The 24,534-nt window shown below is 34.0% G+C and overlaps 1 protein-coding gene across 2 annotated transcripts; it reads right to left on the reverse strand.

The window, feature by feature from the left end:
* Nucleotides 1-1,438: 1,438 nt before the first annotated feature.
* On the reverse strand, nucleotides 1,439-23,732 carry LOC116336879 (probable serine/threonine-protein kinase DDB_G0282963). 2 transcript variants are annotated; one of them, XM_031761073.1, is made up of 3 exons: nucleotides 23,495-23,732; nucleotides 14,211-20,243; nucleotides 1,439-3,126 (listed from the first exon to the last, which is right to left on the reverse strand). In XM_031761073.1, exons 2-3 carry the CDS (start codon nucleotides 19,931-19,933, stop codon nucleotides 3,066-3,068), a joined length of 5,784 nt encoding a protein of 1,927 aa, XP_031616933.1. In that variant the 5' UTR covers nucleotides 19,934-20,243; nucleotides 23,495-23,732; the 3' UTR covers nucleotides 1,439-3,065. The 2 variants fall into 2 exon arrangements, with proteins under 2 accessions (XP_031616933.1, XP_031616932.1); XM_031761072.1 differs by having other exon boundaries at nucleotides 23,484-23,732.
* Nucleotides 23,733-24,534: the final 802 nt, after the last annotated feature.

Here is a 24,534-nt window from a genome sequence, read left to right on the forward strand (position 1 = left end):
CAACATGTAAAACATACGTATTTGTATGTTTTATCATCGTAAACTTAAATATATAGTGGGAACATCACAAGTGGTAGTTTAAGGAAACATACTAGTAGTATACTACTATATTTGAGAGGAATTTATTGCATTCGGGCAGGAAGGGATCGCATTTTGGTTCAGTCATAACAACAGTAATTTTTAATGTACTTAGCTGCTTCTCAACGATGAAATTGATTTTCGCTTTTATCGCTCAAACCGCACACACACAAAATGCTTCGATTTTTTCTTTGAACAAATACTACATAGTTCATAAATTTTGAATGTGCTACCCATAAAGGTACTTATATTCGAATTTCTTATAACCTTTTTTACGTATTTCGAAATGACTTTTTTCGCCTTGTTCCAATTCATTTTGTTTAATTTTAGATAGTAATTTCAATCAGTAGATTACATGTAAACGAAAGAAGAACTTTCATTTAATATGTAGAATGAGGATATTTTTCAAGATGAAGGACTGAAGGTAGATCATAATTAATAAAAAATGAAGAGTCGACATGAAAACATCGAATATCAAAATAATAAGTGTTCCATTCATAAATTCATCATTCCCAACATTGATTTTAAAATCATATTTGGAATGATTCGATTTTAAGACATTCAAATATTTAATAGATGGTTTGTTTTGTTGTGATTTGAGATCTCAAATCTGAAAACCATGACAACTTCCCACATATTGACATAAATAAATCGCTGATATTTTAAACACTGTCCATGGTAAAAATATATCTATTCCTGTTTCTAATTGAATCGAGACATATAATACGAGTTTTAAAATAGATTATTTTATAATTTACTTGTGGGTTGACGACAAACACACGTTTTTGATTCTTCTCAAACCATTTATACCTAAGCAAATTGCATGACTAAGCCCCGATGAATCATTTATTGCGATAATTGAGTTTTTCGTCGCTTATTCACGTCATTATATCATTGACTTGGTATACTTACCCGCTGATAATGCATCAATTCCCAAATGAGCGTTCCGAATCGGCTAATTCATAATTGATTAAAACAATGTCTGGTCATTTTCATATTAATCTTCTTTTATTTTTCGATTTTTGTGTTTATTATATATAAACGAAGATATAAACTAATAAATAAACATGTGGAAATGAGAAAATTATTATTATTTTAATATTCATAGAGAGTTTATTCCATTTGTTTTGATTTAATTTGTTGTTGTTTTAATTTTTTTTATAAAATTTTGCAGAATTTCAAATAAAATTAGTCCATATACAGTAACTTCATCCTATTTTTGTCTAATATTATACAATATTGATCTAGTTTGTTGCAGATACTTGCAATAAATCTATGAGGCTATCAATATTTTTTTCAGTATGTTTACATCAATATGTTGTTGCTGCTGAGGAACTTTATACACATAGCGTTTTGCCGATTTTTTTTTGTTTTCTTAAGTGACGGTTTGAATTTCTTTCGCCTTTTTTGATATTGTATCAAGTAACAAGAGTATAGTAGAACTGTGTTCGTTTTTGTTGTTGTCGAATTGCTTATCGAGTTTGTGTATTTTTTTTAGAGTTCCATTTAGTTATTTGGGACTGACATAAGCATTTCTTTATGCTTGGCAATGTATTCAATCGATAAATTATAATTAGTCTGAAAGATGATAATGAAACAATTTTTGTCTTCTAAAAACTTATTGCAACTTTAATTGTCTCTCTGGTGATAATTTTCAATCCAGAGATATTTAGCCTGTTTATTTTTACGTTGAGTAGCACTCAACCATAGTTTATCAATAGTGGGTTTTTTTAAATAGAAAAAACATAATTTTGAGTTTGTCTCAAAAAATTGTCAATAATAAATTCATATTTGTAAAGCATTTTCTTCTTTTATACACGCATTCAATCACTTATACAATATCGTATCAATTAAATATCAATTTCAAGTTACAATTAGTACAATAAATTATTTCTAGACTAGCATAGACAACATACACAGAATGGGGGAGGACAGAGCTGGGGAGAGGTTTTGGAAACGATAATAAGTCATCGTATTATTATTAATTATTTCTCAATTGCATGTCATAAATAGCAATTTTGTCATCAATTCAATGTTACATCAAAGTGGCTTGAAGGAACCCTTTTCTTGACATTTTTTCTATTTATTTATCGTCATCATCATTACGGTGATTCTTGTGGTCGAATTCTGAAAAAATCCCTTTTCAACAGAATGATGTCAATTTTTTTTATCAATACGAAACAATATGGAATCCAAATCTTATAAGATACGTTATCTACAATGATGATTATTGAAAATTACACTTTTCTCTTTTTGTTTTCAATTTTTTTTCATCAATTTTTTTGTTGTTTCACTATGCCTCTCAAAAACTACTACAATAATGCAAATATGTCAGTTCTCTAATCTCAATTTCTATTATGTAATAATTAAACACTTAAATAAATGTGAATAAAAAAAAATGTTTTCGGTTTATGTGTTTGTTTGTTGATGTTTGTTGTTTTTGTGAATGCTTAGAAGTTGCGGTGATAATTATTGAGATTACTGTACGGAAATGGAAGATGTCTGGTTGGTGAAAGCATGGGATTGTGTTGTTGTGTTGAACTTTGATCCGTTGAATTTGATTGGTTTGATGTTTGATTGTTGCTTGATTCCAAATTTGTGCCAGATGGTCGATCCACTGGGAATGCATTGCGTGCATTGGCCATCGGTGATTGTTGTGCGACCATCGTATGCGATTGATTTACCATTGGAGCCGGCGGTAGCATCGATGAATTAGCGCTGGGCGATAAGGGATTTTGAGCGGTCATCGCTTGGCTTTGTGGCGGCGGCAAAAATGGATATCCACCGCCACCACCACCGCCATTCACAAGATTCACATTTTGCATTCGATTTTTTGGCGATACATTGCTATTGCTGACAATAGTTGCATTGTTATTATTATTATTATTCATCAATTGCTGAAAGTTGTGGAAATCATTGTTGCCTGGAAGATATGTTGACAAATCGGATGTTGGTATCGTTGTCTCCTTGCGACCATCAGCCGTATGTCATTCGCCTGTTGCTGTCACCTTTGTCCAATGCCATGGACTTGTGTATGACGATTGCGAACTACATCGATTTCAAAGAAAAAGAGAGAAAAAAATGCAATTATAAACAACTGAATGTATACACATTTTTGCTACTACTAAAAGTTCGAAAGGTTGTTCCGTTTTATTTTGTTGTTGTGTCCAAACAAATCTTTATTATCGTAAAAAAGAAACAACAAGGTAAAATGCAAATCAAAACTCTTTTGTTTTCATTGAAAATTGAGCCCAAATGCATAGAAAATTGGTGCGGCTTACAATTTCAATATAATAATCGTTTATACCATTGTTATATTTCCGTCCTCAATACATTTCTTTTTCGTCAAAAAGAAGAGAAAAAAAGTTTCGGAGTTGCACCCCAGCAAATGAAATTCTATCATTTGGAAGGTAAAAGGAACATATAGGCAAGTGAGCAATTGTGAGGCAATGAATTGTAGTCGCCCCTCTTTCTTTTCATTTCTCAGCGTTTCCCTTGAATGTTTTGTTTTTGTTCCGAAAAAGGGTAAAGTAGTTTCAACTTTCATATCACGCAACAATTCCTCGTGGTCTGATTAATTACAACCTATTTTCTTTTATTTTTATACTCAAATGTACAGTTACTGACATGCATACAAGTGCACACACAAACAATCATCATTAAGTATTGTTGTGGCGAAAAAAAGATGTATTGATTTCAACATATTCATTTATTAAATGGCGCTTAATTCAAAAATGTGGTTTCGATCCAATTTTACTTTTTTTCCTTATTGAATTTTTATGAATCTTTGGCCAGAAACTCCACGTAATTCGAACGATTTTTAAAATTAAAGACCAAGTGTAGTAAACAATAAATTTCTCTCATATATTTAGTTTGACCTTTGAGTCTAATTGAAGTGTTTATTTCAAAAGAATATCAAATCAAAGATTGTCCTCGAAAACATCTTTTTTTTCCCTTTCAAAAAAACATTGAATTGAACTCATTCTCATAATAAGGAATCCATAATTATGGGATAAACATATGGTTCGATGAATGCACATATTCACATCAATTATAAATGAGTTTGAAACCACGACGTACGGTATTTACTGTTTGTTTTTTTCTTTAACTTGAATATTACCATTAGAATGAGTGACAACGTGACAAAAGGCGACTCCCTGCTGCAGCTAGGTCTATAAATATACATGGCATATTCGTCGATGAATAAGTGCGCATTTGCTAATTAGCAAAGCGTTATGCACCCAGAGGCATATATAAACAATGTTATAAAAATCGAAAATCAACTCGAAATTCGGTTCGCTCGATATATCACTCGATTTTCAATTGAACTATTGACACTATTCGATATTATTTCGTTTCCTTTTTTTTCTATTTTCAAAACATTAAAACAACATTTTATTTTTTCTTCGGTTTTGTCAAGGTCTTGACGTGTGCCAACGATATATACATCTACGTGCGTTTACACGATATTTTCGATCCACCTAATTTATTTTCATGTGTGTGATAATAAAAATAAATGTGTGTGTGTGCAAAATGGGACAGAAAACAGACTGAATAATATTTATGGTGCGGCAAATCAAGGAAAATTTATCGTCTTTGACGGCAAAAAGATTAAAACCATTTCTCGATATTAGTCTGAAGCATTCCAAAACAATGTCATAATTGAATTATTTCTCACGCATTGGTACAAACGAATCTACGTTCAAAGAATAGAAAAAAAATACTTCTCTGCACTATTTGAATCTTCTTTTTTTTCTAGCTATATTGACACAACGATAAAGCATGACGTAGAATGGAATTACATCAATGTAAATGCAAATGCGAAAAACAACTGTTAAATGTAATCGATTGGTATTTTTGTTCATCCGTCACGTCAATTTGTCGACGACAAACAAAGACTAAAAACGCAACCACATCGATATCATTTTATCTAATCTCTCGTACAAGAGCAATTAATAACAATTACCGATAAGTTAAGTCTTAACTGGAGAAACTTTAAATTTGATTCGAAAATTGCGGTGAAATTCATTATTTCATTATGATACGTGAAATTAAAGTAAAATATTGCCGTTGACTTGAAACGATATACATCTTTGAAAATGATTGTCCTTCAATGTCGATTCAATCCTACTTATACATATGCATCGAGGCATGTGCACATACGATTTATATGCAATATTTTTTTTGTCGAACCACAACAATACGCAAGCAATGAGTCAAGAATACGACGACGCATTTCATCTGATTAAAATCTGTGCGCCTTAGACATTTCGCGTATAAATATTAGTGTTTAGCAGTGACGACCTCATAAAAAATGATTCCTTGAATAATTTTCAATGCGCACACGAATGGTTTATGTGGCTGCAATTCGTTGTCGACGTTTTAGCAACAAAAAACAAACAAAACCTTTATTGAAACCACTTCAAAAATAACATACAGCAGCCATGACTATGTGTGAAATGTGTGTACTTGCATCTCTTTCGTCATCGCACACATTGTTGCCTATAAATTAGTTTAAACAACAACAATAACATCATCTCAACTAGTATAATGACATAAACGTCACAACCATTTAATCGATTTCAACATGAAATTCCGAAAAATTTATTACAAAACTCTTCTCTCTCTCCCCCTTTTCGAATTTATTGCATTTATCGATTGTAATGAGCGTTTTTCATAAGTTGGAACTGAAATTTTCACAAAATTATTTTCGTTTGTTTGGCATTGTCTTTATTGTAAATTTCAATTCAAGGACGAAATAAATATAACTAAAAAAATTGCAAGTCATTATATCTATTTCGTATTAAAAATATTTGCCAATATACTACAGTCAAATAGCAAAGCGTACATTAAAAATTGCACGCAATAAGATAGACAAATAGCAAAAATAAAAATATAATGATTTTTGGTAGAAACACCCTCAAATAAAGAAAAGCCCTACACAAAAGAAGATTGTGTGACAATGAAAACCAATGCATAAAAACGGTCAGCTTATACTTTTATCCAATTTACCTACAAAGCGTCCCCCCACTTATCTAGAAATCACTTGAGCACTCAAGTCCCAATGGGATTAGAAAACAAAGAGACTGGATTTCTCAATCTAGCGGAAGAAATACGATGCGTATGTGAATTGTTTTGTTGATTTCTTTGTACAGGTGTTTTTCTCTATATAGCACAGCGTAGCACAGAACCAAGTGTGCGTTTGAATGACGTTCTATTTTTTTCTATTTTTCAAATTGCGAAATCACACGTTTTTCTTTATTTTTCTGCAAGTATATAAAAATATCATGAATTCACTTCATATTCCAATCGAAATGATCAAAAACGCATTTCACAATGTGTAAATTACTTGTGGCGGTTGGAAATCCCATGTGTGAATGTGCACAACTAAATTGAACACTTTTGGGATTTTAATTGGTTTTTTCACTGATTTATCTGCTGTACGAATAGCAACCAATTGCGCGTAAAAGCGTAAACAAGCGAATCACAAAAAAAGTATTATTTTTTTCCGGGTTTTTACTGAAAATAAAGTATAAATTGTCGTTTCTGTTCATAATTTATGATTCGTTAATTATTTTCAACAAATGCAATTCGTCGACAATGGCACGAGCTGAAAAGATGAACTCATTTTCGTGTCTGTGTGTGCGGTTGTTGGTTTTTTTTGCAACTCGTGGCACGTGTGTGTCAAGCGGGAGATAAAAAGAAATCATTCGGATCCGACCATATGTTTCAACATTCAGAACTATAATTTTAATCTTAAATAGAATGTTTCTTCGGAAAAATATCTTCCGTCAGCTATTTTTATACTGATTTTTTTCATTTGTTTTAGAGCGCGTTTAATATTAAATTAAAATACAGATTCAACATTTTTCACGTTGTCTGTTATGGTTTTGTTGTGTGTTTTTAGTGTTTCATTCAAAATAGGTTTGCCGCACTATATTAACATAATTTACATGAGTGTACACATTTTTAGCTCGCGCGAAATAACAGAATCGAAGTGAGATATATGCGGAGATAAATTATTGAGTGAAATCAATCAAAATGGCGCACGAGAGAAAGTCAATCAATCATATACACATGAATTCAGCTTTAAAATTCAGATTTTACGATATGATTTGTTTGAATGCTCTCTCTCTTTCTCTCTCTTCATTCATTTCTCTCTCTTTCTCTCTCTTCATTCCATGACGTTATGGCATTAAGTACGCAAAAAAGCGTAATATTGTTTTCATGCACCATTGCTTAAATATAATAGTTTTGATTCAGCAAATTAATTTCGAATTTTCTAAATTTAAATGACATTTCAAATCGTAAATCTTCTTCATCTGCTCGAAATGTTTAAAAGGTTCGTTCAAAATTAAAAATGACGTAATCGAATTTCGTATGCCTTGACTCTTTGGCAAAAAAAAGTATGCTCTCTTAAATTTGAAGTCATGCTATTTGGAAATTGAAGAATGAAAGAAGTAAAGTTCAATCTTCACGCTAATACTAAAACTTCCCGAAATGAGAAGTATAAAAACGATGAAATAAAGGCCATAGCCAAAACGAATTACAAAACTAAAGACCACTATTAATTAAAGTAAGGAAAAAGTAGAGTGTGCGTGCGCGCTCTCGTACAAGTCGTGAGAAATAATCTTCTAACCTAGCTGTTCTATCTCATCGTTGCTGTTGTTGTTTTATTATAATGTTGGTTCTGTTTGAACGAACAATTTAAACCCATTTTGTTTGCTTTTTTTCACCGAGTTTGACTGTGTACCGCATACTTTCATCATTATCTATGTTCCTTCCATCGCTTTCATTCCAAGATATTTCGTGTTTTATACCAGAATAACCAAGTTTTACTCGAATACCGAGTTACACTATACAATTAATATTTCGGCCAAAAAATGTGCGCTGCCGTATAGTGTTGCTATTTTCTATGTTCAATTTATGGATATCCGATCGTTGGTACAGCCATATCTCAAGCATCGATGCTTTTGTTCACAGTATATACATTTTTTCAATAGTCATTGAAATTTAATGAGGAAGCCGAGAAGCACTTACTAAATGCAAATGTGTATGTATATGAGCTGAATAAAAATCGTTTAAATGGTTTATATGTATTGGTGTGTGTATTGGCGGGTCTTTGATTAATCTACAGTGAGACTTTCAACAAAGGTCAAATGCTAATGCCATTGTATTTGCCTTTTTTTCGTGGCTTTTTTTTTTCTTTGCGCAGCAATCTTTCGGAATGGATTAGAAAATGTTAATGAGAGATAGCAAACCACATGTATTGAACTCCACTAAGAAACACAGAATATTATTATTTATGGATTAACATTTTGAAAAATTTCACAAGCTCATTTTCATTTCAGATGGAAAACGCGCAAAATAATGTATTTTAATACACACTCTCTTGCTCTGTCATCTAGATAAGAACGTTGTGACGTGATCGCTTCTCGTGGAATTGAACACTTTTTGTTTGAAAAATGTTGTAAAGATTCTTATACTATGGAGGAAACAATAAAATTGTATTTATCGGACCATGAATGGGTCTGTGATTGAACTGTTTTTTACGATCGATAATAATTTTAAATCGAAAAGTAGTGTAAGTAGCAATCTATATGGCATCGTTTATGCTGAGCTCCTGGAAGAAAATTAATAATTTATGAAGACATGCTTTGAATATTAAGAGAGGGAAAGAGAGAGAGAGAGAAAAATAGTTATTGTAATAATTCAATCAGATAACCCAATATCACATCCAGATAACAAGAAAAGAACTAATCTCTTTCCACGTGAATGCATCGCAAGATTTATTTTTGTTTTCAACTTCTTTGTCTTCGTATTTTCTCTTCCTCAGCGCGCTTTTGAATTTCATTTCCGCTAGATTATGTCATTTAGCCTTCATTCCGTTCGGTTCTCAACATTCTACATCATTTTGTCATGTTCATTATTTATACGTCGTTCTTTCACACTATTTATTCTTCTCCATATTATTTTCAACCGATAGACGTGTAAGTCTACGGCATTTTCAATGTTCATTTAAATATCTTGTAATATATTTATTCATGAGCAACGCGTCTTCATGAAACAATGTTTCGTTGACATTAATATCAATGTGGCGGAATAATAATATTTGAAAAATGCAACTTTTCAAATTATTCGATTGAAGTAAAAATTTAATTTGACAGAAGTGGAAGGGAGCGACCGAGAATGGTTGGTTTTTTATATTTAATTTTCAATATTTAATCGAAAAAATGTGCCTTTGAGCACCTTTTGAACTCGTTTTCGTTCATTTTCATTTTCGTATCCATTAAGTATGTGTTGAAAACTATGTTCAAATGCATTGACCGCTTAAGAGCAAAGATATTGCCATATGGAAGAGTCACTCTTTAATGTTCAAGTGAATTATTTGCGACTGTCGTCGTATTTCCAACACACTTTGTATTGAATATGAATGTGAAAAAAAAAAATTAAATCAAAATTAGAAAGTCGCCGTGAATTCGCATTTATTTCTATTCGTATATAAACACACATAGACAACTTAAATTACTTTACCGAACACAAACGTGGACAGACAGATAAACAGACATACACAGTGTATAAAACCGCTTGTAATGCAATTCAACTCGAAGGAAGTGCATTAGTGTATCGTAAACAGATTATAATCTGAAACCATTGTTTCAATTAAACCAGAATTTGTTGTGTCTCTTTGAGGTTCATACAGTTGCTTACGTTTTTAATTTTATTTTTTATTATTGCGTAGTTGCGAGTGTGCTGTGTGTAAACTTTAACAAGCTATGCTCATTCGGTGCCTTTTTTCCTCTCTCTCTCTCTCTCTCTCTCTCTCTCTCTCTCTCTCTCGATCACCTCTCTCGCTTTCTATCTCCTTCTATCATGATGTGTCTCTTTCTTTTCTCCCTGTCTGTCTTTGATGTTCATCAGTTTTATATCAATGAATTGCAGTCTGTTGCTGCTTGGGCGTTGTTCATCCCGAAAGATATTTTAATCATCACTGACGGCAAATGGAAGTGAACGGAAAATGTATACTTCAGCAAGATCAGTCTATCTCATCAAACTGTCTTTCTCTTTATCTCCATTCATGCTAAATCACATCAAAAAAATTATCATTTTATGTAAAATGAATCACTGGGATTTTTTGTTTTAATTAAAATTTCCATCGTCTTTTTTATTCCATATTCTCGTTAAGGACAAAACGAAAATGCAGATAAATTTGTGATTGTAATGAAGAATTTCCCAGTTTGTTAAAAAAAATAAAATCTAATGTTGGGATGATTCAAGTGTATCCACATGGAATAAAAATTCACAAAAAAAAAAGTCAGAGCAAACGAATCTGAATTCATTGCATGTAAAAGTTAAATCATTAATACGAACTCTCATTTCCGCTTTAAACAAAATCATGGGATGAAACGATGCTGAAAACGGAGACAATGTGTAATGAGAAAAAAAAACCACACTCACAAAATATAAACAGCATTATCCATTTATGATGTATCAGCTAAAGTGCCTGGAGACGATGACCTCAATCAAGAGAATTAAAAATGCGTGACTTATTTTATCTGATGTGATACAATATGTGTGTGTACCGAGCAACGAAATGAGAACAACTGATTAAAAGTAGTGGCATTAGCCAGAAACTATGCCAAATACTGGCTAATGTAATGATGAAAATAGTGATCGATGTTGTTTTGCACAAAATGTTTGACATCATTATCTACATTTGAGCATTTTTTTGTTTTGTTTTGGTTTGATGTTTCATTCTGTGTGCGGTGTGTCACTTTAAGGTTTTAACGAAAAAACATTCTCAGACTGAAGTATTTTCTTTATTCATAGATATGCCAGCGCCCAACATACTTATTCGAATGCTATTGATTTAACGAAGGCAATTCTAAAAATATATAAAGTGCAATGTGATCGAATTGAAAATCCATTTCATTGACGTCTCTCTTTCATTTGATATTGAATCGAATAAATTTGTGTTGTGTTAAAAAAAAAGAAAAAAAAAAACAAATTCGTGCATCGATTGCGTGCACTCATTCACTCAATCTGCAGCTGTGACACATTTAATACACACGTGCGATTGATATTAAATTTCTTATATAACAAAATACATTAGACAAACACATCAGAGCACGGGTACATGACGAACATAGCACTAAAACTGCCACTAAATCTCATTTTTCATTTATTCACAACAATTTATGAAATTAGTTTTTCATTTAAAGTGCGGTTTCTACATTTTCTATAATTCTAATTTCATTTTCATGATTTATGCATCGCAACATCATCATGACTTCGCATGAACTTTAATAGAATCTCTCTCTTCCACTCACACACACACCGAGAAAGAGAGAGACCATAATTGAATCAAAACACCGTAGATGCATAATTGTGTTAAATTGGATTGAAAGTATCAAACATGTGGACATCCACATATTTTATATAGAAAACCCTGCCCTAGAGGTAGTCGAACCGCATAAGAGACGAAATGAACGTCCTTAATGGAATGTTACTATTTTATACATCGAAATGATTTCGAAATAAAAAAAATTATTGATTTTATACGTATTTTAATAACCATTTAACAATGTTCGGTGAAAATATAATCCATCATTGGCAAGTTTTTCTGAACTTTATTTAAACTGTGTTTTTTTTTAATAAATAACAACATTTGCGCGATTATTGTGCGCTCAAAAGAGAGTACATGAATAAAAATGATTGCCTGTCTGTTGGAATGGACAGTGATAATCATTGCTGAATGAGATTTTGGTGCCGGGTAAAATCCACGCCCAATAATGTATTCGCCTTTAATTACACTCTCTATCTGCAAATGATTCGAACACATTATTGAAAAGATCATTACAATCGTAGATGACCTAATTGGAACCAGAAGACGTAAGAAAGGCTTAAACTGAACATCATTCAGAGTCAATGTGTGCAATTTGCCACTTGACGAAAAAAAGAGTTGTAAATGATGCTTCGCGTATGAGACGCACTTCAGCGAGTGTTGAAATGCAAATGCACATTTCAAATTTATATACATGCGGACTATCAAACGTTATGATTCGATATAAATCACATCAGAGATTCCCTACTTTACGTTTATTCTTTATAGTACAATAGACAAAGAAGGAGAGAAGCAGAGAGAGAGGTAGATCAAACGAATGTTGCATTGACGTTTGTGAGGATTACTGTTGCTGGTTCATGAAAGAAATGTTGAGTTGCACAGTCATTTAATGATCAACCATTTCATTGCAAAAACAATTGCAAGTTACATTGTAGCACACGTTAAACGTTTTATAGTCATTAAACTCCAGCAAATGAATGCGTTTAAGCAAAAAAAGAGTTGATATGTGATTTCAGACACATTTTGACACGGAATACATCAAACGTTTAGCAAAAAACATGCATCGTTTAGTTGGTCATATATTTTCTTTGTTTGTCATTTATTCCTTTTTCTTTCTGCTTCATTCATCATTTTAAAGACACCATATTTTGGACCATATTTGAAAAGATCATTGAAAAAATCAAAAGAAACATTTTAACAAACTAATTTCCATGATAATTCGAAGATTTTACAGTTGAAAACATATATATATATCACTTATTGACCGGAATATTGAATAAATAATTTTTATTGACCCTATTAAGAAGATATACTATTGAAATAAATACGTTGTAATGCGATACTGTCACCACAAACGAAAAAAAACGCACCAGTCAAAAAAAACATGCGAGTTATTATCATGTTAATCGTAAAATTCCCACGTGCTATGACATGGTGAAGCGCGGCAACAATGCAATTAACACCGATCGAACATTTTTACAGTGCGTCATTTGATAACACAAAAATTACCGCAGTCATAAAAATTTGAAACTGGCTTTGACGAGAACCCTTGACGTTTTGATTTTACGTAATCGGTTCCGGGCAACTTCGAATTGCGATATAACAATGGCAAAAAGAGGAGAGCAACAACAACAAATCATAAGCAACGACCAAAATCTCATTTCAATTCGCATGAATTTTTTCGATTTAACTGACACACAACAAATTTATATGCAAATATTTACCAAATTGGTTTAACCTTGCACTGCCGTGAATGAATTTAACAAAGAGAATATATTATATAAAAAAAAATGTCAACATTATTTGAAGTTGATATTGTGTCGCCAATGAAATCAGACAACCGATAAATAGTAAATCATAAATTTGTGCGAGCAAATATTTTGCACCTTAAATCATCGAGTTTCAGTTTGTTTGTTTGTTTTTTGCAATGCGCTTTCAATTACGATTAAAGTACACTTTCAAAAAGTGTGAGTAAAGAATTGTTCATGCATACAGAAATAATAATTGGAAATTTAATTGAATCGATGGAATGTTCATGTTCGTATACATGTTTTAATTTTCAAACAATATTATTTTAGCCATAATTCCATAAAATGAACCGTTAATTTACTAAAAACACTGTACTTTGAATCGATATTTTTTTTCTCGATTTTATTGGAGTGCTGCTGTGTTTGTACACTTAAAAAAAATCAAAATCAAAGCTCTGCTCACCGAATCGTTGACTTCTTTTCGTGTTGCTTGCGATTAAATGCTATCTGAACGCAATATAAATCGAAAACAAAACACAAAATAAAATTGTCACCTATAAAATTATGGAAAGCAGCGCATGAACATTTTGTACTATTGAAATTCATTCAAAAATGTTCTACATTTTTTTTCTACTCTCTTTCTCTCTCTCGCTCTCTATCAACCGTTTCCATTGTTTCATTAAATGAAATTGAGTAAATGTGACTCCGTATCAACAAAAGCAAACGAAATGAATAAAAAAAGCATGTTAACGTACGGCAGTTCGTTTCGATGTAGGTCAAAGTAAATTTGATTTACTCTTTTGTATTATGTGTGTGTGTGTGCATATTGAAAATTTCAAATGTATATGTGCACTAGCTATTCCGAATGAAATTGCATTAGATAAAGTACTGCACTCTCAAAACATATACACACTCTTATTTTCAATGAATTTCATCATGATGACGAGTATCTAAAATATCTAACGGTCATCTTGCTTTAATAAAAAAAAATGAATGATATTTCTCTAAATAGATATTCCAAAGGTAGACTTTTTACTTACTTCAAAACACCGGAATTCATCATCATTTCATCAATTCCATTTGTGGTGCTGCCAATTTCCGGGCTATCATTGCATCGTGCAGCATTACCGGAAAGGAAACGTCTTTGAGCGGCGAGTGGATCGAGTAAATGTAAACCATTTTTAACACGAAGCTTTGGTCGATTTGTATTGCTATTGCTGGTTTGCTGTTGCGAATTCGGTGAGGTAAGATCAAATGATGGAATCGTTGATAACATTTTATTGCTGTTTGCCATTGTTTCATTGCGTTGTGAACGCATTTGTTCCAAGTTTGATTGTTGTAATAAATTCATTAGCGATTTGTTTGACGATTCATTTGATTGATGATGATGGTGCACAGGTAAATTGAGTTGTGAATGTTGGGCGGCATTTTGAAGAAGCAATGTTTGTAGTTGTTGCTGTTGTAAAAGTTGTTCTTTGCGAGCTTTTCTCAATGCGTTTTGGGATGTTGCCGTATTGTTTGCATTGTCCGATGTATTGCCACCACTGCTGCCAGCGCCACCTCCACTACCGCCCATACCAAATTTGTGATGTAAATTGGCCATATTTGAGAAATTGTTGGTCGATGGGAAAAATGGACTTTGGTTCATTGCATTTGCCAATCGTTTTGGTAATGTTGGTGACGGTAAATTGCATGCCGTTCGTTGTTGTTGTTGTGATGCTTCATTTTGGCTGTCTTTTCCAAATGCCGACGATAAAAATGGTTGTGCCGGACTCTTTTGCTGGGTTTGTTGTGTACGATTTTGAAAATTTTGAAAAAATGCACTGGCCGATTTTTGCATTTGTGCTTGCTGCAATAGAGTTTGCTGTTGTCGCAATGCGGCCGCAATATTATCTTGACTTCGTTGCTGCATTTTAGCATCATTGATTGCTTTGCGTTGCACTTCACGAATATTTTGCGCATTCATTTCCATAAGGCGTTGAAATGCGACTTTATTTGCCGTTGCCTCTTGCCACATTGCCAACTCAAGTGGATTATTCAAATTTGGCAATGCATTTGATAAACCAAATTGAGTGGCGGCCGCTGCACCGGCAGCAGCAAATGCATTTGGTTGCATTGGTAAATTTGACATTGACATTGCTTTCAGTAGTTCGGGTGTTATTTGACCCATTTGTGAGAGTTGGCTCAAGTATGGTAGCCAAATCATTTGATTTAAAGCTTCTAGTGTGGCGGAATTTATGTCATTTGCTAACGTGGTTGGATTTCCGGCCGGTGAAACAGCAGTCGTCTCGGTTCGTGCACTAGTTGCTTTCATCGTATTTTTATCATGACTTGATTGAATTGTTTCCGGTAATTTTTCGGTGTGTTTACGATCTTTATGGTGTTGATTTGAATGTTGATGGTCTCTTTGATTTGATGTAGATTTTGTTTGTTGTGATGATGATGTTGCAGCCGTGCTATGTTTATTATTATTCGATGTTAAATTTCGATTTGGATCGGCGTCTTTCATAAATTCACTTTGTTTGCGAATGATGGTCTCCAGTTGGGCAAACGATATCACAAGTATGTCAGGATCTTGTAGTATTGACGGATATGCAAATGCTTCGGGTAGTCGAAGTTCAGGTCTTGTGGTCAATAACAATGGAATTTCACGTGCTGGCGATGCCAATACAGCGTTTAATCGATTTTTTGGCACTAAAATTGGATCGGGCAATTTCCATTCAGGATTATTTATCAATAAACGCAATTGCGTTAGAGGATCTGGATCTTTAGCCGAAGCTGATGATTGACTAGTGTCTTTTGATGTTGCTGTTGCCGCTGCAGCGGCCAATAAACTATTGTTATCAGTACGATGTTCAGTCTTTATGCGTCTTGCCAGCGGTTCACCATTGGCCATCGCCGACAAACGTTGCACTTCTTCCGAACAACTTATGGTTGGACTTGCCGATTTACGATGTTTATGGCCCAAATCAAGCGGTTCCCTTTGTAGCGTTCGCTTTAAAATGCTACGTGAATTATTATTATTATTATTATTAATATTAGTGTTACTATTTGACGTGATATTTGTATTGGATGAACTGTTATTGTCATTGTCATCCTTTGGTATTGGTGATGATAAATCGAAAAAGTCCGATTTAGAATGTAAAACATTTGCCTCGGATGGTTTTGGTGACGGTGATGAAATGTCTAAAAATAGTGAATTTTGTTTTCTATGTTGATGCAATGCCATTATAATGTCTGGTGATGGAGGCACAGCTGGCAGGCCAGAGGGTTGAGGGGATTGAATTGCATCGGAACCTCGTGAAATTGTTCGCGGCGATGCAATGCGCAGGCCTGCTGAAATCTCCTTTGTTTTTTTGAAGCTCAAATCTTTTGGCAATTCATCTTCGCACGAATCAGGAGAAACGACTGTGCAAACGACATCTTTTCCATTTGTATTTTGATTTGATTGCTTTTCAAGTCCTTTCAGTGTCATTGATAATTCTTCGAATGCACTTTGATTGAATGGCACCAAACTATCGCCTTTTGCATTTGAAAATAATGCATCGCTCAATCCTTCAATTTCTCCCGCCTCATTGAATGACAAGCATTTGGTTGACGACGATGATGACGAAGCCATTGTTTCGTTATTCAAACGCGTTAAAATATCGACAACGGGCTGTGAGCTCAGCAATAAATTTGTGTCCACATCATTGTAATCGTCCGATAAACAAATTGAATTTTTCAGATCGTTGTGTTGATTTTCTTCGTCTTCGCCCGATATATTGTTGTCTTTGCAACCACGTTCAACCAGCGAATCAATAAGTTCGGTTCCGCTCATAGTATTATCACCGTTCAAAAGATCGTCGTCGCCACTTTGAATGCGAGCAATTAATTCATGGTACTCACCCAGATCGTGATGCAATTGATTCGAATGTGATTCGTTATCAACGCCAATTTCATGTGGTTCACTCACTTGTATATTTTCAATGTCGTATGAACTCTCATCGAGCAAATCAACACAATCTTCTAAATGTTTTTCAATGCTTAAATTTTCATCAATACTGTTATTATTGTCACTGCACTGAAATTGTGTGGGAGCTGCTGTTGGTGCTGTTGATGCTGCATTTGCAGAATTTCGAGACGCAACACACTGTTTCACTGATAGTTTTGAATCAAATGTCTCAACTGGTGCACTATCTGGGCTCGCAAACGTTTCAATATCGTTGTTTCTGCAACTTGAGATTGTTTCGCTTGTAGTTGATGGCTGCTGCTGTTGCTGTTGCGTGCCTCTCGTCGATTTTATGAATGTATTTGAGAGTTCCACTGCATCATTCGATTGCATTTGTATTGGTCGATGACGATGATGATGGTGATGTGGCTGCAACGATGATGGAGACAGAGAAGGATATTCGACTTGGCTGTAAGGAGACTCTGCTGGCGTTACAATTTCCTTCTTCGTATCAATTTTCTCACAATCGATAGTTGCGGCCAACTCAACATTGCTCACACTTGCGCTCAACGCATCCAAATTCATTTTAGTTTCTGCATCAATTCCATCGTACATCTCACCACTATCACAATCTACTTCTGTGGCTTGTTGTTGTTGTTGTTCAACTGCCACCGAATGCATTTCGGCAACGCTATTGCTCTCCTGTTCGTCGCTAAAATGGTCTCGTTCGGTAAGGAATTGTTGCCGTTGTTCCGCAACGATTTTTAGCCTCAGCCCGTTGCTCTTTTCGTTGGATGTGTTGAATTCGGGTTTTGGCGATCGGGACGACGACGACAACGACGACGATGGTATGGATGATATAGTTGAGAATTTTTTCGTTGCAACGAACGACGATTCCCCATTTTTGCTCAGTCGAATCGTAAATTTGCATTCATTGGCATTTGCATTTCCAGATGCATTTCGTTTCGATGCTACAACCATAGATTTTGGTATTAGTGTCACATGCGCCCTTTGTCCATCCTCACTTATAGCATCATTTTGAGTAGTTTGTTTTGATGATACATCCGAATGTGAACCGAATTGTTCGGTCGTCGTTAACAGCATTTTATCCAATTTCGATTTGTGCTTTTCTTTTTTCTTCTTCTTTTTCTTCTTGTGCTTTTTTCGCGTTGCCAGCGACGACGACGATTCATTTAACAAATGCACTTTGTCGGATGCGGATGTATCCATGCCACTACTATGTTCAGCATTGCTGCTATTATTGCCATCATGCGATTGACGATTTTCATACATGCTATTGAATTTACAATCATTGTTATTCAATGCGGTGCACACATCTTTCTTGATAAAAATTCGATTTTGTGAAAATGGATTCACACGCCAGGTTGAATTTTTATCGCTATCATTTTCTATGTTATTCGCATTTTGATTTAAAATTTTTGTATCCGAATCTTCAAGCCTTTTGACCATGACCTTTGGTAACATTGTCGCCGAAACATTTGTGGCATTTTCATTTGAAACGTCCGTCCTTGGTGTGGCCCGCCATCCGCTGGCCGTTTTTGTTAAACGAATTCGATTCCGTTTGTCATAGTCTTCACATCGAACCTCAACGATTCGCGTATTATCACGTTTAACAAACAAAAAAATCGGATTAATCCTTGATGGCATTTGTGGTGTGGCGGTTGTTGATGATGTTGTTGTTTTTTCTGTAACACTTTCCAGTGCAAGTGATGCATTTTTTGTTGTATTTGATTTTGTTTTCGGTTTTCGGCCAACTTTTGTAACACCACCGCGTCCCTTACCTTTAAGCACTTTTCGTTTTGGTTTTCGTGCGGCTCGTGCATATTGAACACTATAGTAATGTGCCGGTAATGGTGTATAAAGTCTTGCTTTGCATTCATATGTATCTAATGCACTTCGTGTTGTACGTTTTGGCATATCTGAAATGTAATTATTTTGACTTTTTTTATTGCCGGCTTTCCCATTCTGTGGCCGTTGACCAACATTGTTGGTCGATTTTTGACTGTCATTTCGGCTATCTGCACTTTTTTGTTCGACATTTTGGTCGTCAAACGAACCAAAATCGGTGTTATTGCATTGACTATTGGTACTATTCATTAAATCACCACTGTTTTGACACTTTTCATTTTTTATCAAAGACGTATTATTTATGTGCTTTAACTGTCCACCATCCACATTTCTGTCACACTGAACCGTATTACCGTTTGCATTTGTAAAATAACTGCCACCGATACTAACACAAACAGTAGCCATTGCATCGGCGCTGTATGCATTTGCACACTTGCGAAATGCATCGCCATCGTCATCATTCGAACAACGACGATGATGTTCTTGTTTTATCGACATCGACAATTTTGCTGCTGCTTTGCCTTCAATGTGTTGGTCATTTTCTTCTTCTTCTTCATCATCATCGTCGTTGTCGTTGTCGTCGTCATTGTACTCTTCATCGTCTTCACGTTCAGTGCCATTTCGATTCCCATCATAAGTTTTGTACAAAGATAATTCTGTGGCATTTGGTTTAATGTCTGTCAATTGTTCTTCAAATTGACTATCATCATTTGCAATATTCCCGTTTTGATCACTATTCGGATGACTGTTCATCGTTTCAATGTTATTTGTAGCATTTGTGCACGCAGATCCATTGTTTGTTGGATTGGCATGTTTAAGATTGGCTTTAATAAGCGTATTATTGTTGCTCTTTCGTATTGGAATCAAATCAGGAAGTGGAGGTAATGATGACAACGATGGAGATCTCGATTCACCGCTGCATACAGCCGATGATCGCCATGGAACGCCAATGTCGGCGCTCATGTTTCTATTCACCACATCGCACACTTGCTCACTTACAACACGAATACCATACAATGTTCTTGGTAATTCGATTTTTTTTTCTCCAATTAATTTCTTTTGGTTTTCTTTCTTGTTACAAATCACTGAGGTTTTTTCGGAATTTTTTTTTTTCTTTTAAACTTAATTCACGTATGCCGAACGAAATTTTCACCATTCACTCGATATAATTCTTATTGTTTTATATATTTTTTTAGAGCGTGTTCTTTTGTCCACTTTTTTATAAACAGTTTCATGGAATTCTGTTTACCATTCAGTTCGTTTTTGATTTTATCTGAAAGAAATGAAGAGAAAAAAACAATAATTAATTTTCTTGTTTCAAAATAAAAGTCATAAAAACCATTTTACATGATAAAAACAAAGTGTGTTTTGCACTGATTGCGAATTGAGTGTATGGCATTCGTATACATATATCTCATATGATGCTGTTATACATGGGGAAAATCAAGTCGAAATTAAACGACAACCTAGTTGACCTTGTCGCAAAATGATTGAAAATTAGGCTTTTGATTGTTTTTGGATTGATTTTGTGTTACGATGAAACACTCGAAGATAAAAAAAAAGAGCTTGGAGATTGAACAAGGGAAAATGTACATTTCGAAAAAAACCAAATATATTCATTTCACGATAAAAAGCGAAAAATCACAACGACATTGATATGCACAACATTATACATAGACTCTCGCTGGATTAAGTTGTTCCACTATGAATTTTAACTGAATTTTTGTGAACAAAATTGTAAAAGAGCTGTGCATTGCAAATACATACGCGCATAAATGCGTTGAGTACACATTGTAGTTGTAGTTGTAGCCGAGACTTGAATTTACTCGAATCTACTAGCGAGTAAAAAATTAAAAAATTGATTTAGATACTATATAGAGAAAATCGAATCATGTATACGTATTCATACAAATCAACATCAACTGTGCATCGTATGTACTTATATGTATCTCTCTTGTTTACTAAAAACAACCGTCAAAACCGTACAGCGTAAACAACATTCGTGCGCTCACATTCACAATAGCATGTAGCGCGCATCGCGACACAAATAAGAGCCTATCATATGCACAAACACATATTCGATACAATGCTAGTAGAAAAAAAAAACAGCAATCACAAGCGCACGAGATTCTCTCTCTTACACACACACACTCATGCATACACATTTACCCACACACATCCATCGTTGAGCCGAGATCGACATTTAAATCGTTTTTTAATGCTACTACTTTGCTACTGTCAATTTAATATTTCTTTCTATATCTAGATATTTATTATTTTCATGGAACTTTGAGCAAATGTCTGTTCGAAGCAGACATTTGAAAATCAAATAATAGTCCAAACGACACAGCGACTTCGAATGATTTAAAATTGTTTTTGAATTGTTTCTTTTTTCCTTCTCTTCTTCTTCTTCTTCTTCTTCTTCTTATTCGTTGTAAACTTAAAATGGTTAAATTGACGCGATATTTATTTAATTTTTCTTCTCAAATATATTTGGATTTTGTCAACATTAGTATATATACATTTCCAGATGAATTCCTATCAGTGGTACTTGCAATCAATTTGCTTTTTAATTAAAAAAAAATATTCCATTTCAATCGATTGTGGAATTCAATAAAGATAGAAGAAAAAACAATACTCAGCTAGGGTTCTAAGACGATTAATTAAAAAAATACAAAAAACATCCACTCCACTCAGTTGAGTATTGAGAGGAGTCAAAGTCTACGAATGTAATCCAATTGTGTAAATAAGAAAGTATGTATATATTTTTTCTTAGTTTATTGAAAACCATTCGAACAGCCAGCGACTCAATTCAAAAACTTTTAATTTATATTTACATTCGGTTGTGTTCTTCACCATTACATTAAACAACATGTAACTATACGTATGCTCTTTATACGATATTGGAATCACACCTACTCACACTGACGCATATCGAATTGCCCCCGATTTTCAATATTTCTTCTTGCCTTACTCTATAGACATGATATCTATTCACACACACATACACACGTACGGCTAGCATAAAACACCAGCAGAACATCCATAACATTGAAAACATTTAAGCATTGAAATTTCATAGATTGTGCACTCGAAATTGAATCAAATGAAGTAAATACACGTAGGAAGATAGAGGGAAAGGAGAGATAGAGAGAGAGAACAAAATCATTGATTTGTGCATTTTCTAGTTGGATCTTTCTTATTAGACTTATTCGCCCATTTTACTCAAATACAAATAATAACACAGATGAGAAGAAAACAACAACTCATGCATTTCGCTAACAGCAATGACATTGGATATTTGAAAATTGCTTTTCAATTCGAATTGCCAAACATTTAAGCCAAAACAAAAGCAAACACACTGTAAAACTTTGTTACGAAGCAAATATAATGTTTTGTTTCATATATTTTTACAGAAAAAAATTGAGGCCGAAAATGTTTCCGAAAGCATATAGTGAATTGATTCGCAAGTAGCAACTGTCATTCGTTTGATATAGAATACTATATCTATACCTATATGTGTTATAAAGGTATGTATAAAGCTATGCCACATATAACGCCGATTCTGGTTGTTTTCCGCTTCGGTGCCTTGATGAACTGCAGCTTGTTCGTCGAATAAAAATGGTATTTTTTTCTTCTCTTCTTACTTCTTTCATTGTATTTTTATTGTATGTCAAGACTTGGAACGCCTTTGACGCCAATTCGTAAATGTACAACGGCAGAAAAACTTTTTTGTTAAAATCATTGTGACGTGACAACACATAAGAAACACTTGATATCGATTTTTTATTTCTGCTTCTCATTCTGAAGAGAATAATAACGTCGAGTGCCAAGTTTTCGTTACATTTTTATCTCCAAAGAAACAATGTAGCCGCAACGATTAGTGAACTTTCAAACATCCTTCAAATGAAACAAACTACATACGAAAAATATGCACGATACCATTTAGATTTTCATCGAAAACATTCAAAGCATATAAGCTTTACACATCATATCAGCCTGAGTTAATGTCATGAAATATGAAAATGACAGCATTTTCCAGTACATGGCTTATTGAACGAACATCGAGAAATGTCAATCGCAATACGTATCAAATAGTGTAATAGTAAATGGATAGAAAGAGAAAGAGAGAGAGAGCGAACATTAAAAACAAATAAGTAAAAAATGTGTAGAATCGCGCACATAACGAGAAAAACCAGCGCATGGTGAATACAGAGAGAAACAGAGTGTAGATTTTGAAATTGTCGTGAGAAACACCGAAAAAGTGCACACAAAACGCGAATGACAGCAGCGACCACTTATATATATATATATATATATATATATATATACAACAAAAATATATAATATATCAACGCGATTGTGATGTAGATACTAGTCGATATATGCATATATACGAAAATGAACACACAAAAGCCAACAAGAAATCATTTAACATCAGCAGCAGCAACAACAGCAACCAAATTTACAATTAAAGCCACTGAATGCAAGACATTCATTAATTTGTATGTACCTAAAACGCACAATTGTTTCTTCACTTCTCGCTCTTTTCGGCGTTTTTTTTTTTTTCATTCGTTGTTGCTTTGTTCTTCTTCAACTATTACATTTTCTTCAATTCGAAATTGAATAAGCACACTTTTATATGCGGGATACAATAATAAATTAAATGCACTACACAAATTTTCATCTTTTCTTCATTCAATTTGGATCAATGGAAAAACGATACACACCGTTTTCGTATATGCGTTTATTGGGTTCACTGCCTAGCGGACCGAATTGTACTAACCTCCAATGTGAATGTTTTCAAATGCCGAAGCAATATATAAATTTTTTTCTTTCCCGATTTGTGTGTGAAAATTCTCGATGTTGCCTTATTGTTGTCACTTTGCTACCCAATTCGGTCGGTGTGTATGGTGTATTACACTGTCAATGTGTGTGAGTCGGTATGTGCGCAAACGAACCATATGTGTGCTATTATTCGAATGGGATACAAGTGTGTGTTCGTATTTAGTTTCTGTGTCGATGTATTTGTATCACATCGTCTTTCATGTGAACATATATCCTCGTGTGTCTGTGTCAAAATGAATATATTTTGATGATTGTGTCGTACACAAACGTTGAATACACACGAAACCAAAACATATGAGCGTTTGTATTTGTGAGTGTTTGCATACCGCGCGCACATACACATCTACACTTGGTGCGATTTTATTGTTTGCGTATTGCTCACATCGAAATGTACGGCTGTATTTAATTGTGTTCTACGCGATGAGCGTTGAATTTTCAACGATTTTGATGTTCGGAGATGTTCGGCTATGCACACAATTTACATGTGTATTGTTTTGATTTTATATTCAGTAATTTATACGCGAACGCATACACACATACATTCGCTTGTTCGCGCATTCCCCGTTGTTCATGTTGTTGTTCGCGTACAAATTTTCGTTTAAATTTCGGCTCACACTACATACACAAAAAAGAAAGAAAAATGAATAAATATTATAAAGTCGTCTTTGTACGGCCGCAAACAATAGTTTTGAACTGGCATTTCGATGCAAGGTTTC

This window comes from Contarinia nasturtii, unplaced genomic scaffold, assembly GCF_009176525.2.
Source record: "Contarinia nasturtii isolate CC-2019 unplaced genomic scaffold, AAFC_CNas_1.1 Cnas_scaffold_220, whole genome shotgun sequence".
Classification (NCBI taxonomy): Eukaryota; Metazoa; Arthropoda; class Insecta; order Diptera; family Cecidomyiidae; genus Contarinia; species Contarinia nasturtii.